At 37.2% G+C, this 18,704-nt stretch overlaps 2 protein-coding genes across 2 annotated transcripts; both read right to left on the reverse strand.

Moving 5' to 3' along the window:
* Positions 1 to 740: 740 nt before the first annotated feature.
* LOC105033869 (CAAX prenyl protease 2) lies at positions 741 to 7,098 on the reverse strand. The gene is given in 9 exon segments (XM_010908827.4): positions 741 to 1,184; positions 2,251 to 2,331; positions 3,641 to 3,703; positions 4,683 to 4,754; positions 5,804 to 5,915; positions 6,156 to 6,374; positions 6,524 to 6,586; positions 6,687 to 6,724; positions 6,727 to 7,098. Coding segments are annotated over 9 exon segments (1,032 nt in total). The 5' UTR covers positions 6,977 to 7,098; the 3' UTR covers positions 741 to 1,050.
* Positions 7,099 to 9,274: 2,176 nt separating this feature from the next.
* LOC105033868 (protein ADP-ribosyltransferase PARP3) lies at positions 9,275 to 14,429 on the reverse strand. Its single transcript, XM_010908825.3, is given in 20 exon segments — positions 9,275 to 9,482; positions 9,565 to 9,747; positions 9,861 to 9,914; positions 9,916 to 10,005; positions 10,077 to 10,159; positions 10,238 to 10,340; positions 10,490 to 10,699; positions 10,786 to 10,946; positions 11,034 to 11,110; positions 11,261 to 11,388; positions 11,540 to 11,777; positions 11,866 to 11,999; positions 12,092 to 12,266; positions 12,411 to 12,480; positions 12,620 to 12,677; positions 12,797 to 12,907; positions 13,033 to 13,064; positions 13,067 to 13,227; positions 13,385 to 13,695; positions 14,255 to 14,429. Coding segments are annotated over 20 exon segments (2,454 nt in total). The 5' UTR covers positions 14,261 to 14,429; the 3' UTR covers positions 9,275 to 9,413.
* Positions 14,430 to 18,704: the final 4,275 nt, after the last annotated feature.

An 18,704-nucleotide genomic window follows, 5' to 3' on the forward strand; every position in this document is an offset into this window, starting at 1 on the left:
TAGGCTAATGAGATTTGGGTGTCTTTCGAGTAACTTGAAAAACAACTAGAGATTCCTAACATGCTAGAATTATTCATTAGTAGGCTAATGAGGTTTCAGGTGTTTTTTGAGTAACTTAACAAACAACTAAAGATTCCTAAAACACTAGCATTATTCATTATCTGCAACAGGGAATAAAGCTCACAATGTTGCTCCACTTGGCTTTCATTTAGAGCTATTTGAATAATTGAATCCAAAATCCTATAAAATTTGTAGATTGAATCATTAATGAATAAAATCAGATTGAACAAGATCTACATTCATAAACATCCAAAGTATCTTTGAAAAAGACCTATCGACTAGCCCATTCCAAAAATATCATAAACATCCAAAGTATCTTTGAAAAAGACCTATCGACTAGCCCATTCCAAAAATACTACGAGTACTCATGAATTCTAGTCTATTGTTTTGATTGCATTAGCCTAACCCATAAATCCCAAAAGATTGTGGACCCAATCATCCAAACAGATCTTAAAAATTTAGCTTAGTATCATGACCACATTTAATAAGGAAATAAGGCATCCAGATTCACATACCCAATAGTTCCTTCCATGCAAAATAAAATAAAATAAAATAATATTTTGATTGGTTAAAAATCCAAGGCCATTCATAATAATAAGCCTCAGCATCAATTATTTGATTAACCTCATGGGGATTTCTCCATCCGCAGAATTCTACTTGTTTTGCTGAAGCTTCAGCCATTGATTAGAGAAATTGCATCAATTTCATTGAAGCATTGTTTGCTAAATTACAAAGAGAAGTTCAAAGAAAAAAATTCCCCCTGATTGATGCCCCTTAAGCTTTGCTCACATCAATCAAAAAGTTTGATTGTTTTAGCTGCTTTTAATCATAATTGAACCAGCTCTCCATCTAATTACATGCTGATAAAAAACTGGCAAACGTTAGACAGGAAAGCAGCAGCAAGGAGAAAATCTTTCGTCACCCTTTATGCCAAAGAATTATGATATCCTTCTCATCAGGTCATTCTTCAACTCTACCGTGAAGCTCTAGTTAGTTCCAACTGCAATAGCCCTGCCAACAGCTACAGCCATCTCTCTGATCATTGTATAGATCCGGACTTGTAGCAGGAAACAAAAGCCAACAGAAACCTGCCAAGCCAGCTGCAAATGCCATAGTTGCCACCCCTGATGTCGCAAAAGAGTTTAATGCAAACAACAGCAGAAATCTTCGTACCAAACAAACAAAAATTTCTTAATTGACAGAAATAATATACAAGTGGTAACACTAACCAATATTCCAAACAACATTGTCAAAAGTGAACCTAGGAAGCAATTATACTTCAAATGGCACACCGTGTCCATATCATATTGGTATCAGATACCAATACTAGTCAGATACTTCTTGGATACATATCTGACACTTGTGTTAAATATCTTATTTTTTACAATTTAAAAAAAAAAGACACTGCATACAAAGTTAATGCAACTGTACAAAACATAGATTGTTAATTTTTATAACCGATTATGCTTTATGGATGCTTTTTTTTATTATGCATACAAATGTGTATGCACATGTATATGCATTAAAATTCATACATATATGTATGCATGCACTCAGGTATATATATTGCTTGATGTATCCTAGCAGTATAATATCCTACTTCAAGATTTGCTATATCAATGTATCAGTATCCCATATCTGTGTTTGTGCTTGTGCACAACTAAAAAGGTTTCAGAAAATTATAATTAAAAGATCTTTCCAATCCATCAATATCTGTATCATCTGTTCTGAAAATAGTTGAAGAATTATTGCTTATTCTTTGTCAGCACAAACTCTTGAATCTGATAATGCCTCATTACATTATTCAATTATAGAAGGCAACAATCTCTCACCTTTGCACAAAGAAATAACTTCCTAAATACAGGCTCTATGCTTTCTTTCTTTCTTCCTTTTTGTAGAGCAATTCAACCTATTTGAGAATGCTGAACTAACCTCTCAGCAACTCGAAAAAAGACATCATGATATTTTGACTAAAAAAGATAAGCAATGGTGACATCTAAATACACCAGCTAATGGAAGTGACTGAAAACAGTTGATTTTTGTCTCTAGCAAATGTATCAAGCAAAATATTTGCACCAATGATATCATCAACTTAATGGGAACATGTCTACAAGCATTTGAGTTCATAGCATAATAAGTATATTCCACAGTCAACATGCATTGATCATCATGAAAGTTAGGTTCACAAACCTTTTGTCCTCGAAGAAGACAAAAGAGGCAACCCCATTATATTACAAAATATATGAGCCACGATAGGAGATATCAGGTTCCCTGCACATGGTAGAACAAATGTATTTATGCCAACATATCTTCATTTATAAAACAAAAAATTAGAAGTTCTCATGCAAATCACCTGGAACATGTATCAAGTCAAAGATACCTGAGAGGCTTGGTATTCAGGCTATGGAATGTTGAGGTTTTGGCAAATCATCTAACATACAGGAATGCAGATAGTCACTAGAGCCACAATCAGTGACAATCTTCTATGCCCAGTATAGGAAGACATAAGGTCATGCATTGAGAACCTGAATTTCTACATGTCTTTTCATTGAACAACAGAATAAAATTTGGGGTTCATGACTACCAATATTCAAGTATCATCTTCATGATCAGCAGCAGCAAGAAAAAAAAACACAATTGGATGCACCTTGTAATTGGCCAAAGTATCAATTAACCAGGGTCATGATAACAACTGCCCATGGGGCGATCATTTCATTGAATATCCATCTATTATTAGATCTCCACTCCACTAGTCATGCTCGAGAACAGTTGTGAGTTTTGTGAGATTACAACTCAATTTTTCCTTTCCTACCTTACCCATCCTAAAATCTCTTCTCAGCCCTCACCATCTCCTTGATCTCTATCTGATACATTCAAACTTGGTATCTCTCTCACATGCATTCAATGATTCCTGCATCATGAACCCCTCTCCCCCCCCCCCAACCCCCGCCCCTGGGGGTCCTTATCTCCCATGCATCATGAATCCCAGCAAAGTCCCTTACACCCCTCCTAGCACAAAATACATGTACACAGCATAGGCAGCACCCTTCCTTTACACAGGAACCATGAGCTAGAACCTTACCCATCCCTTCTCTAGTTGTTTTAAGAGTCAGAGAGAGTGTAATGCCTTAGGGTTAGTGGGAGGATGTGTGTTATTCATGAGAGGCAGAAAAGAAGTCTAAGGGAGAGGAGAATGTGCTGAGTCTGTCTGTCCGTGGGGTGTTCATGCGACGGAGAGATGAGAGGCAGGAACTAGAAGATGGGACTCAAGGCTAGAGTTGGAAAAAAATCTAAACTATGATCTAATTGAAGTTTTCCGATTTTTTTTATGTTAGGGAAATCTTGATTCAGATTTCAGTAAACAAAAAGGTGGACAAGCAGTCAATAAAACAATGCCCTATGAGCGATTGTTATCATGGCCCACCAAACAAACATATGATAACAAAAAGCCATAAACAAAAACTCCTCAATGCAATTAATTTCTTTGGTAGGACGATGCTATTATAATCGCTATTAATTAATAGAAAAGCCATTACATGGCAGATATTATGGATTACATTAAAAGAATGAGTCAACAAACCTGTCCGGATGAAGAGAAAAGATGCATACCAGCCAAAAATCACAGTATAACCAAGCTGGAGACCTGACAAGCATGATATAGCAATTTAAGGTTTCACTGCAACAAAACAGATCCAAGTTCGACATAAAATGTGTTCCAGCAATGAAACAACACAATAGTGGAAGCATATATAGAGAAACACATGCATAATATTTATAGCCTCATTCAACATCAATATAAAATCTAGTGAATTTAAACAATACGTTGAGCTATATTTTCACTCATATGTATACACTATTCAGCACGCATAGTATATTTCCTAGCAATGTAAGTCAATTAATTTAACTGAACAGTTGTTGAGTTTTGCCAAGATATACACCAGACAGTGTGGGCTCACCAAGGCAACATACCCTGCCTAAGCCCCTTGCTGGCAGTCTCTGATGAAACTGTTAAAAGACAGATCCTACACGGGCAACAAGTTCTATCATAGTTGGCCATGAAAGGAGAAAAATATAATTGACATGGTGGATATTCATGCAATGGATTTTTTTGACAAGTTTGTTTTCCCAATAAACCCAATAATGCCAGCAGAGCATTAACCATGCTGGCAGAAAGTGACAAATAATACACATAAAATTCCAATGGTTCAGTTATGTTTAGTTTCGAGAGTGCAAGAGACAAAAAGCTGCTTCAGGCACACCTAATATACATGATACGGATAGGGCATTTGAGAGAGGGGATGGTGATGTGGTTTTCAGAAGCTTGGTTTACAGAGCAGTGCATATACATTCTCAACTAAAATCATGATTTTACATTCATATGACTGATCAAAATAGTGCACATAGCCAACAAAAATCACAGATGTAAACTTATAAAAATCTGTTCATTCACTTATACAAGGCATATGAGCTTCAAGCTTAGTGGACAACATGATAGAGTGACAACTATCCCATCTGTTCTGCCAGATAACACCAAAGGCAGAGTCAAAGTATAGTGAAATTGTGGATTACGATTAAGTGAACAAGTAAAAAAAACACCACATGCCAAGGGAGAAAAGAAATACCTACAATCAGGAAAGCTTTCACAAAGCTATACTTCTGTTGAAAATAAAGCTCCAGGAAATGGTTTAGGTGTGCTGCCAAAAAAAAAATGAAGAAAGAAGTTACCACATTACCATCTCATACCACAGCCAAAAGAAGCACTTTCTTGTATAGTAAAAGGAATATGAGGTTACAGAGATATGAAGGACTTCTTAGAGTATATTCTTTCTAGAACAATAAGATTGTAGTCACATTAAAAAGGACATTTTCTTATATTGAAAAGAAACTTATAATGAGGCAATCAGGCCAAAAAATTGTCGAAGATGGAAGCATAAGCTCAAATGGAATACAAGGACACAATAAGTAAAATTGTCACAGAACAGACATTGGGATTTCCATATTGCTATCTTAGTCATTTTATCTCAGAGGAAACTGTGAAAGTTATGAATCAGACATTGGGATCTCCAGATTGCTAGCTTAGTCATTTTATCTCAGAGGAAACTGTGAAAGTTAGCTATGAGCAGCAAAGTTGTTTAGCAGGATAATCAGAGACATATTATCTGCTTTGACTGATAATGATATTATGAAGACATAAATGCAAATTTTATAAGACACTATTGGACTGAATAGTATGGCTCAACTGTTAGTCAACTAAGGAGCCCAACAAAATTAGCAGAGATATTGAAGTGATTATATCTCAATTTGGGAGTGTTTTTCTGCTTCACTATTGCAAATTGGCAGTTTAACACCAAGAAGAAACAATTGAAATTCAGGAATATGGACACCCTGGGTAACTATCTTAAAACTGTAAGATTTCTGAAAGTGTTGGAGGGAAAAAGACCCGATTGGTCAGTAAACTTAATATTTGACGTGGGATCGTGTTTCGGTCCAAGCAGCACAATAATGTCAGATAATTCTTGGCCATGTTCCTAATAGGATCTGCATTCCATAATTTTGGTTAACTAAATTATGTAAATGATTTTCTCTGGTCAAGTATCATTGACAGTGAAAAGATTCTGCTACAAGCAGGATAACTTGTTATGCAGAGTACTGTGCTTAATGAAGAATTCACCTTTCTCAACATGAAACAATTTAAACTTAAAGACAAGTACGCAATTGAGGTTTCTCTTGATAAGCAAATTACCCAAGCTGAAGAAAACTGGGCTAATAAATATGATGCTATGAGTTTTAAATCCACCGCAAAGAAGCAGAGGAATCATACATGCCCTGAAAACCAACTCTTCTGTAAATGGTGCCTGTTCAATAAGGGATTTACAATGATTAGAAGCTTTGTAATACTTAAACATTAAAGAAACTAGAGTCTTGCAACAAAAGTAACTCAAGAAATAAGCATGAAAGGGATTAGAAAACAAATATCCCCTTTGTACTTGAAGAGTAAGAAAGAACTTGCTAGTTCTAAATACATACCAGACCTTCAAAATCCTAACTTATCAATTCAACTTATGAAGCAAAAATTAAAAGGAAATGGTTCTAACCACCACATAGTTTCGCCAGACCATAACATTACGAGCACAACTGCTTGTCCAGTCAAGGCATCTTTGAGCATAGCCTCTAGCACAATCATAAGAACGGACTCCACAGCAAGAATTGGGCCTGACTCCTCCACATGGACTAATCAGTGACCAGGACTTCTTTACCAGTGATCCAGCATACAGTAGGGATGTCAACAAAAGAGGAAAGACCACAGCTTGCCACTGCAAGATCCAAAGTTTACACTTGTAAAACTAGAGACCCCCGAACTTTAATTAGATTCAACGCTCAAAAGCCTCTATTCAGTCAAATAAGAAACAAGAAACTACCAGGAACCCATCCTTACAAAGAGAGAAATACACCAAGAACTTACCAAGTGGTCCTTTCTAATGCCAAATACACCCAAGACTGATGGCAAATCCTGGAATCTCCCAAACTGGTGAAAAGAAACGGTGGAAGAAATATGCTTAGGCTTAGCTCTTGGTTTGAGTCCAAGGAAGGAGATGGATGGGGAAGAGGATGGATTGGTAGCTTACTCCGAGGAGAACGGCGGAGGCGAGGACGGAGACGGCGAGGAAACCACGGCGCAGGCGAACCTCCGGATCATGAAGCTCTCGAGGGAGCTCGGGGGAGGGAAACGGAGGATGAGAGTCGGGGAGTAGAGGATCGCAACGTAGAAGACGGCCATGGCAGCGCATGCCGCCACCGCGGCCGATCCCGGCACGGAGCCGGCCGTCGGCAGCTCTCCGCTGACAGGATTCTCCGGCGCCACCACCATAGACGACAGGATGGAGTCGGCGGCGGAGAGAGGGGATCGGCGAATCATAGAACCGCGCCCAAGTGATCTAGTTCTGCAAACCCAGTCCCACCGAAAGCAACGTCGGAAAGGCGACAACCAAAGTAAACAGAGAGGAGAGAGAATACTTCTACTTTGGTCGTCTTTTGGACCCCTTGGAAGGCCCAGTTCGTATTTGATGGTGCAGTCACTCGGAAATCTTATCGTGGCAGCATCCACCGTTGATTTGAAACTTATTATTGAAGGAGCGGCATGTGGGTTTCTATGTGGTTTATTTAGAAAATAATGATTAGTTGCATTTTTAACAATTTAATTATTTATCTAGAGTCAAAACTACTTTCTAAACATTTTTCAACAAACAAATGTGGCCAATCTTATTTGATCAATTGTGTTCTTTATCCCAGTAATATGCAGATATTATATCTGGAAGAACATTGAGATGGATATGATAATATAAGAAAAAGATAAAATAAAAAATAAAATCATTTGAAAAAAATATAAAGATAGCACTAATTGAGGACATACAGATAGAAAGATGTGTTAAATGTTATACGAAAGTATGATTTGATAATATAAAAGAGGAGACCGGTAGTTATGAACTGAAAATAGCATGGAATGAGGTAATAAGGATGGACTTAAGAAGAAGGATTTATGTAGCCGATCTAATTGGTTTAGGATGATATTATTTCGAATATCTCCCTAGAAATCTCCTAGATCCCATCTGAGGAAACATCTTGTTTTTTCCCTTAAGATTCAAAGATTGGAAAACATAAGACCAAATTTGTCAAATGATAGGCTCCAACAAGTTAATCACATGACCAGAAACATGTCGGATTTGACACGATTGATGACATATATCACCAAGTTCACGAGATGTCTGCTAAACTCAAGCTGAAGAACTTGAGGATGGTATTTTGGATTTGCCTTTATCAAAACTTACACAATAACATGTATAGATCTGCCCATCTCTTCCTTGGGAATGAAAATATCAAAGCTGGCAAGATACTTTCTTCAAAACTTATTAATTATATAAGGTACAGAAAGAGTTCGAATTGAGACAAATGGTACATCAGTAAGGAACGGATGGAAGAAAAAGGTACTGAATAAATGGCCCCCACTTTGGATATTATAATTGGCAGAGGAATGTCATCGAAAATGGGAACTGGTGATTACATGCAAAGGCAGAACATGAGTTGTGGTCCTTTCGTTTTTTTTTTTTTTGGTAGGAATTGTGACCTTTTCGTTTACAAGAAGCGAACAGCGTATGCATGCATGGAAGAGTTTGCCTTCAGCTTCTCTTCAGCTTTTGATGTCCAGTTTTGACACGAGATAAATGTAAGGCATTCAATTTCTCATCAGGAATGAAGTTCCGATGGATGAGGTGAACTTTTTGATCTATTTATTTTCGTATGAAAATGCATCGTAATGTGAAGATGTTAAGAGGGCTATAAAAATCTTTCTTTTCTTATCATTTTATTATAATCTTATCCATGTAAATTTTAACCCCATTGCATTTGTTATAATCACTCCAGCTTATCTCATTCTTAACTCTATTGTATTTGTTGTAACAACTCCAGCTTATCTCATGCTAAAAATAAGCTCTCTTATGCCTATATATATATACTCCAATACAAAATGATGTGGTGCATACAATTCTTTATATTCTTAACTGAAGGTCATCAACAAGTTTTTAGTGTTTTAAGAGACAGTAGTCCAATCCTTGAAGAGAGAGAGAGAGGTATGTTTTGCCAGTTCTCTGTTGCTAAAGCTTCAAAGTATAATAAGAGATTATTGCATTCTTTCTAATGCACCAAGCTCAATAGATAGTGTATCAACAGCCATCAAAGCATGTATAATCTGCCCATCTCTTCCTTGGGAGCAAAAATATCCAGGTGACATTAAACATAGATTATTCTTTCAAAAACAATCCTATCTTCTCTTACAAATTGATCTTTGAGTGAATTTTCTTGCAAAATTCTCAGAAGACAAACTACTAACATGGACCACCTCAACAAGAACGAAGAGGCGGCAAAGTCATTAGTTGAAAGTACTCGGCACTCGTTCCACTTTCCCACCTTCCACAAAAACAACTTTCAACTCGAAAGACGACGTCAACCAAAGCTACAACAGAAAACATACACATACATTTGCGCAGTTCAATAAATCTTTTCTTTTTCTTTTTTTTTTTTTTTTTTTTCCTTGAGGGCGCACTTCTAGTTCTATTAAGTGATCTGCTTAGATTAGTCCAGGTGCTTTGGTAGAGAAGGCCTCCGAAGCAAGTCCAGAAAAGTCACCAAATTAGCAATATACATACAAATATTTGTGCGCTCATATCAAGTCATCCGGTTAGATTAGTCCTGGTGCTTTGCTACAAAAGGGCTTCCAAAACAAGTCCCCATACAAAAGAAAAAAAAGAGAAGTCACCAACTTAGCATACAAGCAGTCAGGAAAATGAAGGTAAAGGTCTCTATTCAGCAGTATCCATCTCCACGTTCTTCTCTTCGTACTTCACTCCCACCAGAAATCTTATGCTCACCTGCATTGGCACCATGCTATGATCAAATATCAACCAACTAAAACCACCCGATCTTAAACTACGGAAGCACACAAACTTCTACCTGTTTAGGATCATAGACGGCATACTCATTGTACTCCAGTGGGCTGTCCTTGCACTCGGATGGAACAAGGCGGCCGCAAGGTACCTTCACACCATCTTTCCAAGTAAAATGCTCAGATTCCTCGGGTTTCTTCCTTCCCAGCCCTTTGACACCCACCTTCCTCTCCTCCAGGGCTTTAGTATCCTGTCCACCACACACCAGGATGAGAAAATTATATGAAGGACACCAACGAAGAAGTCATTCGGCCATTTCAAGTTTTTATAAGCATCAAAGGAGAGCCAACAGAAAAGATTTACCTCAGGTGCATTAGATATCTCTGTGATCTGATCCCCCAAAGAGGCCACAGCTAAAGACCAAGAACCCTTCTGGCCTGTCTATTGCTGTGAATCCATACCTTGCAGCCTCAGCTGCTGCATCCGACCATACAATTGCTTTTCCAAACTAGAAGAGATAAATCCAAGAGTGTTAGAATTTGAAGGTTGGTTATTTGATATCAGAGTTTTTGACGTTACCATATAGCCAGGCACAGGTATCGAACAAATTGCTGGCAAGAGCCCTTTATGCAAATGCCTGAGTAGATTGGAACTCCTAGTACCTGCAAGACGAACACCATATCATTTCCTTCTACAAGAATATCAAAAATAACCTCACAGAGAAGAGAATGAACGCTTACCATACCACAGGAGGACCTTGTTGGGTAGCTTTTTTATGTCATCATATGAGGGGCCAGCACTTGCCTCAACAGCAAATATATTGTCCACTGAAACCCCATAGCTCTGCACAAAGATAACATCAATTAAGTCATCAATATACTGCTTTGTGCATGATCATCTTCCTTGATAAATTGAACTATCAAAGGGTCCTGGTGCTGACTAATAAACAATAAATAGACACATGATGCCACCATACTGAATCTTATTCTTACCACATCACCAACTTTGACAGGCTCATATGTCTTCTCCAAATACTTCAAGATCATCTTGTAATCTTCTGATTCTTTATCCAAAGATGTGATGGAACAACCCATTTTCTTGTATCGGTCGAACAGTGGGTCATCGACAGTTGCTCCAGTCATGTCCCCTATAAGGCGCGATGCAACATTGATGTCCCTTACTGTTTCCAGTGCTGCAGCCACCTGCAGTTCCAACAAGCTTGCATTAATCATAAGTGTCTAATTATGGGGACCCGCGTCAAAGATGCAGGAATTTGAAGATGAGATACATGGTCAGCAAGTTCTTGCAGATTTCTGATTATAAATGGCCGAGTGGAGTGCATTTGGGTGAACCACTTGTTGCTGAAGTCCATCCGCAGTGCATCGGCCTTGTGACCTGAGTCTGGCACTGACCTGAGCTCCTCTCTAAACTTAAGCAGCAGCTCCTCACCTGCAACCATTTTTTTTTTTTTAATGCCAGAGAAACAAACAGGAGGAGGGACAGCAAGGTGCAATCAAGCAATATGTCAGTCCTCACATCTCTTTAAATGGACATCAGATACCATTCCCATGGGAAGATCTGGGCTGTCCAGCCCCATTTCCATCAGAGCATACCTGTTCGAACAAGATACAGTAATACCTTCTGGAACACAATGATAAACAACCTAGGAGAGATACATGGCACTCTATGGAATTCATATATAGAACATTGGACTCTCCCTGAACCAAAAAAGGGAGGAAGAAATAGTTTTGCCTTTAACCTACCTGTAGATTTCCTGGCCGCATAATACTTTCATGAAGTTTGCAACCGATGGTTCGAGCTTGCAGTGAGCGGCGGCTACTCCTAGTTGACGAAGACCCAAACCTCCGTAACGCACATCAAAGCCATCATCCTATACATAAGATCAAACTCAATATTGACAGTCTAAATTAACTAAAATAAAATACACATTTTTATAGCTAAGGGTAATAATTCGATCATTAGTTATGACTGGATTCGCCAAAACTAGCACAAAATAATGATAAAAAATTTAGATGTAGCACCATGTCTATGGGGTAGAACATGTGAGGCTTTTTCTGAAACTTCTTCTCTCTCTCCCATGGCTCGAATTCATTGCCAGTCAACTCCTCAAACAGTCGAACAAACTCCTTCACCGCATCGTCCACACTGCTCCATTCCTCCACCCTCTCTTGCGCTCTGGGATCATCTCCAACTCGTCCCTTCTTGTAATACAGATGCAAGTGATTCTCAGGCACCATGATCAACTGGGTGCTGCAATATCTGCTTGCAAATAGGGAAAGAACTGACACCCTCAAGCAGACAACCAAATAAAACTAATACACCAAAAGCTAAGAAAGTGAACATATACTCGTTCTGTCCTCTCCCCATATCACAAATGGAAAATGCACAGTTGTAAAGAATTCCATCCTTCTCAAATATGTAGCCACCTTGCTCCTGCAACCTAGAGTCCTTGTAGACTCCTCTCTTGCCACAGAGCTTGAGCTGCCCAATGCAATGGCATATTGCTTATTGACAATGAACTGAACGTTTTCAAAAATAAATGCAAGAGAGCAATTTCGTATAAAAAGCATTACCTCTGCTGTTAAAGACTCGAGAGCCTCTTCACTAGGCTCCTGTTTGTCCCATGGAATTCCCCTCCCTTCTGGAGCAAGATCAGAAAGAGCCTCATAAGCATCCAAGGGTTGAGCTGCCTGTTTCTGAATGCTGTCGATCAGCCAGGCTTCTCTCACCACAGGAATGCTCCTCTCCCTGTACAATTAGAACATCCCTAAAAACAACATACCGAATAAAAGAACACAGCTCGATTTAAGGTATCAGATCACAAGTACATCTAGAAAATTCAATGACTGTCAAATAGAAGTGTCAAAACATGTGGAAAGTCCAGGGATTTACATTGCTTCTATCACTTTAGATGAACCACCCCTCTCTCGTTCAGCAGGGGACACAACTAGGCAAGTAACACCTGTCATCAACCCCGCTGTTATAATCAACTCAGTTTTCCTTTTCCTTTTTCCTTTTTTTTTTTTTTTTTTTTTGAGAAGTTATAATCAACTCAGATTAAAGACTGAAAACCTCAATTTTACAAAGCTGGATTCACCTACCAGGAACAGTGTTAGATACTTTTCCTCCATGCTTCTCAATTTCCTCTTTCCAGCATTGCTGAGTACATTAGTCAGAACAGAGCACAGCTTAGCAATGGAACCATTGACAACAGTAAAATGAAACATTCATAACTACAAGAACTTGAGAATGCTAAGATTCAAAATATTGGTAGTTACATGTGTTCGAGAGAGCCGCCCAGAGAGAGATATCATCATACCAGCCAGAGGCTTATCCAATGGAGTCAACTCCCGCTGATGACGGGCCCTTGAGTCTTGGTTATTAGCCCACTGCAAGCCAGAACAGCTGAATTTTTTTAACGAGTTCCTTGGGCATTCATGTAGAATTCTTCCCCGAAAAAAATAGTTACATAGAGAAATATACCCCAGATTGGTATCAGAATTGGCTAACTCACCTCTAGTACCACGGCGTCCCCAATCCCCTCAGAACCTTGATGGACTGCTCTTTCCTTGGCGAGTCTCTTGTAGTGAATGTACAAGTAGTCCATTCACTGTAAGCACCTCTGCACGAATAGTTGCTCCCCGTGTACTCAAGCTGGCCATTGCAGAGTGGGCATCTCTCTAGAGGCCCATAAAACATCATATCTTGGCTGTAGGACCAACATATAGAACGACGCAAATGCTGCTTAATTAGAAAAGTAAAAGGTAACCAAGTAGAGAACACTTAAAATGCTACTGTAATGATACATGTTAATGGATAAAGATTAAAGAGTTACTGTAATCTCCTTGTTTTTCTAATATTAGTACCATCTGCGGACGATGGCATCATCAGAACCAGCAGAATCTTGGCCATTAGCCTCAAGGATCCTACGCATCTCTTCAACGGACAGGTGCTCTCTCATGGCCTTGCAGAACTCCTCGAACTCAGCAGCAACATCAGCTGCAGATTTTCCATCGGCATCCCCATTCTCGTCATTGATCACCTTTGCCTTCTTGTTTTTAGATGCCAGTTGCTCACTTTCCTGTCCTTTGTTCTCTGCCTTCTGCTTCCTTGTCCCTACCTTCCCTTCTTCCTCAGCAGAGGAGTGGGCATGGCTGTGGGACCTAGTCTCATGAACCTCCAAGTATATGGCGAACAAGTAATCAATTAACTTTTGTGATCTTTCCAAAATAAAACAATGAATGTTCACCAAAAAAGAAAACAGAATGAAAATAAAAACATTAGAGTTATTCAAATTCGGATTACTCATCCTGTTGATTTGGCTTTTATATGACATTCTGTGATCACCAAAAAGCAATAGAAGTTGGAGCAAGTCTCATTGGTTCTTTCAAAAAAGGAATAACAACACATATAAGCAACGAAATGATGAGTTAAAATCAGATGCTCAGTACTTCATGTTTTGAATTAAAACATCACAACTAAAAGGAGAAGCCTCGAAAAGAAAGTGCAATTTAACTTCTTTTTTTTTTTAAGTAAAAGAAAGTTTAAAAAAAATTGCATTCTCAAGCAAGATCAACTTTACATACCCATTAATTATTTAACCCAAATAGATAAGAAAAAAGAAATTTTGCTCATATTCTCAACCTATTATTAGCTTCATTAGTTTGCATAGCAATTTCTGAACCAAGACTCCTACCAACAAACTTATTTAAGCATAGAGAGCAACAAGAACAAACCTTCATGGTGACCTCTCTTTCTTTCAAACTTTCTATCTTCGTCGAAAGAAGAAAAAACAGAGAAAGCAGTGAAACAAAACCACTTCCTTAGCATAAATGGAGGCTCTGAAACCCAGCTTTTTCCTACCGGAAACCTTAGAAGAGAAACCCGAACAACATAAAACCTCTTTAAGGCCTTTGGAGCTTATCCCCTGCTATATAAACAAACATTTTCTCCGAGACACCTGTTGCAGCTGTTCACGCCTGTCCTCTCTTAAGCCCATAAGTTGATGCTTTTGAGCGCTACGAGGACACGTCGCCACTAACAGCCCTTCCCACGCGCCCAGGAGTGAACAGGTGTCGTCGTGGGCACATGCGAAACTCTCCCTCCGGCATAGGTCTCTCTTTTAGGGTGACGAGTCCAATTACGAGGTTTTGGAGCGGAGACCAAACAAGTCGCGCTCATCTGTCGGGCCGTACGTTATGTGGCCGTCCACGCGTCGAGACTTGTGGTTTTCTGTCGGATTCTTTCGCCACCTCTCTTCTCCACCGGAGCCGAGCGGCCACGGTAGCGTTATCCTTCCACGTCCTCCCAGACACCACCGCTACCGCCACACCGAATAGTCCACCGTAATCCATCCTCTTCTAAGGGACTACGGCTCTAACATGTCTAGGATTCTCCTCGATGCTGTCGGCGGCCAATCCGATCAACCTTTTCTCGGTTGGAAACCCCAACTCTATCCCTCAAGATGGGATTTTGATCATGGAGGCGAGGAAAGGTGGTGGGGCGGTGGTGATCGCGGCAGCGGCGGAGAGGAGTGGACGCCGGCGAGGCGCACCACCGTGACCCTCTCTGCCAGCGAAGGGGAAGAGGATTGGGAGAGGAGCAGATTGTTGCCCGCATAGAACTTCTTATGCGGGACAGTGACGCTAGGTTTGATGCTATATATTAAATGGGATGATCTGTTTACGCAATGGACTGATTTAAAAATGATGTGATCGAATACATTTATTCAATAATTTTTCCATGTGATTTTAAATTTGTTTCTCCCACAAAATTTGTTAAAAAAGAAATTCGATAATAGTGCGGACTTGCGTGTAGTATCAATAACATGTGTAAAACTTTTATGCAAGATGCCGTGTTAAAAGTACACCTACTTTTGACAAAAAAATGGGGAATTGAATTAAGTCGGGCGTGCTTATTGAAAGGAAGAGTAACCATAAAAGGTCTGCAGAAATGGCTTTATCAGCGTGTACACGCATCTATTATATATGCGGTGGTCTTATATTCTGGTACGTCACGTCCCACAAAAAAGCGACGGCTCAAAGTGACGCGATGAACCAACAGACGGATGAGATACGTTTGGGTCTCAACGGCGATGGCATCTCTTGCTGACAGAAAGATGAATGGCCGTGCGCCCAGGGAGCCCATCCCTTAAAAATTTTATTTTACTTGATAAAATGAATCCCCTCACCCTCCCCCCTCCTCTCTCTCTCTCTCTCTCTCTCTCAAAAAAAAATATATATATATATATAAATAATTAAAGATAAATCTTCAGCTCTATTTTTAATTTAAAAATAATTTTCAGATAAATTTTAATTTTTATATAAAATAACTACCCATTCCAAATATAAGTTAAAAACAACTATCCATTTTTAGCTAAAATTATTCTTATACTCTTATATTCTTTAAAATATTGCAGTATTATATTATCATAATGTAATATTTTTTATAATAAAATAATATTATATTATATTAATGTAATATTTTTTTATAATAATATAATATTATTTTATTATATTATATTAATATAATATTTATTTATAATAAGATAATATTATATTATATTAATGTAGTATTCTTTTATAATAATATAGTGTTGCTTTATTGTGTTATATTAGTATAGTATTTTTTTACAATAAGATACTATTACATTGTTATAGTGTAATATTTTTTTATTATAGTATTATTTTATAACAATGCAGTATTGTTTTATAATAATATAGTATAATTTTATAATAGTGTAGTGTTACTTTTATTATAGTACAGTATTATTTTATAATAATATATTATTATTTTACAATAGTGCGGTGTTATTTTATAACTTCAAAGATAATTGGGTCATTGCACTCCATTTGATTAGTTGTTTTTAGGTTATATTTCAAATGGAGAGATTTTTTTACTTAAAACTTAGTGAATAGCTACTTTTAAGTTTAAACTCAATTTAATATTTCTCATTAATTTTTTTATAAAAATCAAGAGAATATATATTATATAAAGTCGGCTAGTAATTTGACAAATGCAATTCTAATTTTAGCTTGTGCACTGCTCGTACGCATTATCATTGGCACAAGACAAGAAAACAACCAGGTAGCATGTAATTCCAAAAATAGTACTAGTCGAGTTTGCCAACTTTCCAAAGAGTCCCCAAATCCTGTTCTATTCTCCAAAATGTACTTATCTCATTTTTCCTCTTACATCTTGGTTGGGAGGGAAGAATTAGAGAGAAGAGAAAAAAATAAAAAAAAAAGTTAATATTTTCTTTTGGTTGGAAGTTTTTTCACGAAAAAAATGGAAGAAAAAGAAGAGAAACGGAAAGAATATAAACTTCCTCAAATATTCATTTTTTTTCTCCCCTAAATCGAATGGATTTGAAAAGAAAAGAATTAGAACTTAAGTGACTTTTTTATAATTTCTATTATACCCTTAGGGCTTATTTCCTCCCATCTGTAGATAGAAATAAGACAGCCGCCTCCACTCCTGCAAGCAGAAAAACCGTCTCCTCCCCGCATGCGGTTGAAGCAGAAAGGCAAAGGAAATAGGAAGGACGTAAAAAACTGAAAGATATGGCCTTATCCACTTGCATTTTTTTAAAAAAAATTGTACTTCTCTTTTTTGGACATATAGGGAAGGAGACCTGTGGGGACAGAGAGTTTTTCACATCTCTATTTTTTAGACATATGTAGGGAAGGAGATGTATGGGACGAGAGTTTTTTATTTCTCTTTTTTGGACATATGTGGGGAAGGAGATTTATAGGGATAATGTTTTTTTTGTTTGAACATATATGGGAAAGGGGATCCGTGGGAAAGGAGAATTACTTCTCTATTAAAAAAAATTAATATTGCTACATCATACTTGTTTCCATAACATACTTATTTTATTTAAATTTAAAATAAAATAAGTGTTTAAATGGAAGGACAAGAAAATGAAGAAATAGATGAGTTTCTCTTATGGGAGAGAAGTCGATAACTAACTGCAGCTGAAGTTATTTATCATGTTATAAATTTTATGGTGCAACGCAGGCTTCATTATCATTAGAATTATATTGATCGGCCTATTAGTCAATCTTCATAGAAAGACAACTAGTACGAATATAAAATAATGTAATATTTAAGTACAAATGAAAAGTATCGTGATGTTATTCGAATGGGATCACAAGCTTTTATAAATTTATGTGAGATTTTACAAAAAGATGACGATCTCTAACTCACTCAACGAGCAATAGTTGAAAACAAGTTACTAAGTTTCTTCATATGTTGTCACATAATATGAGGAATTATATAATTTTATTTTTCTTTCATCGCTCTAATAAGACTATTAGTCATCATTTTCACAGAGTACTAAAAGCAATAATATCTTTAGAAGATCGATTTTTTATTCAACTTATAGGAGAACAAGTTCTCTCAGAAATATTCAACAATAATAGATTTTATCCATATTTCAAGATAAATCAAATTTTATTTATTTTATTTTTAATTATGTAAATATGTATTTAAATGAATATTTACATAAAATTTATATATTAGGATTGTGTAGGAGCTATTGATGGAATACATATTCGTATGAAAGTGTCCTGTTCTGATGTCCCAAGGTATCATGATAGGAAGGATTATCCAATATAAAATGTGTTGGCTGCATGCTCATCAATTTAAAATTTACATATGTCTTGCCTGACTGGAAAGGGACGGCATTTGACTTAAGAATAATTAAAAATATACTTAGAAGAGAAGATAAGCTAGAGAATCCTAAAAGTAATATTTAATAATTAATAATAATTTTTTATAATTTAATAAAATAACTACTCATTTTTGTTAATTTTTATTAGATAAATATTATCTTGTTGATGCGAAAAATATGCTAAGAAGTGGACTTATCACATCTTATAGAGGAGTGTGCTATCATCTGAAAGAATTCTCCACTCGAGCACTAAAAAATCTTTGAGAGTTATTTAATCTTCGACATGCATCATTGCATAATGTAATAGAAAGAGCATTTGGTGTATTAAAGAAATAATTTTCTATCGTCAAAAGTACAATAGAGCTTAATTATTCAGTTGGCACACAAATAAAGATTATTTTGGCATGCTACATCTTGCATAATTATTTAATAAAGGTAGATTCTGATAAAAAACTTATTGATAAAATAGATCGAGAGATTTTAAATCAATCTTCATCTTAAGAAGAGGTTCC

Source organism: Elaeis guineensis, chromosome 9, assembly GCF_000442705.2.
Source record: "Elaeis guineensis isolate ETL-2024a chromosome 9, EG11, whole genome shotgun sequence".
NCBI lineage: Eukaryota > Viridiplantae > Streptophyta > Magnoliopsida > Arecales > Arecaceae > Elaeis > Elaeis guineensis.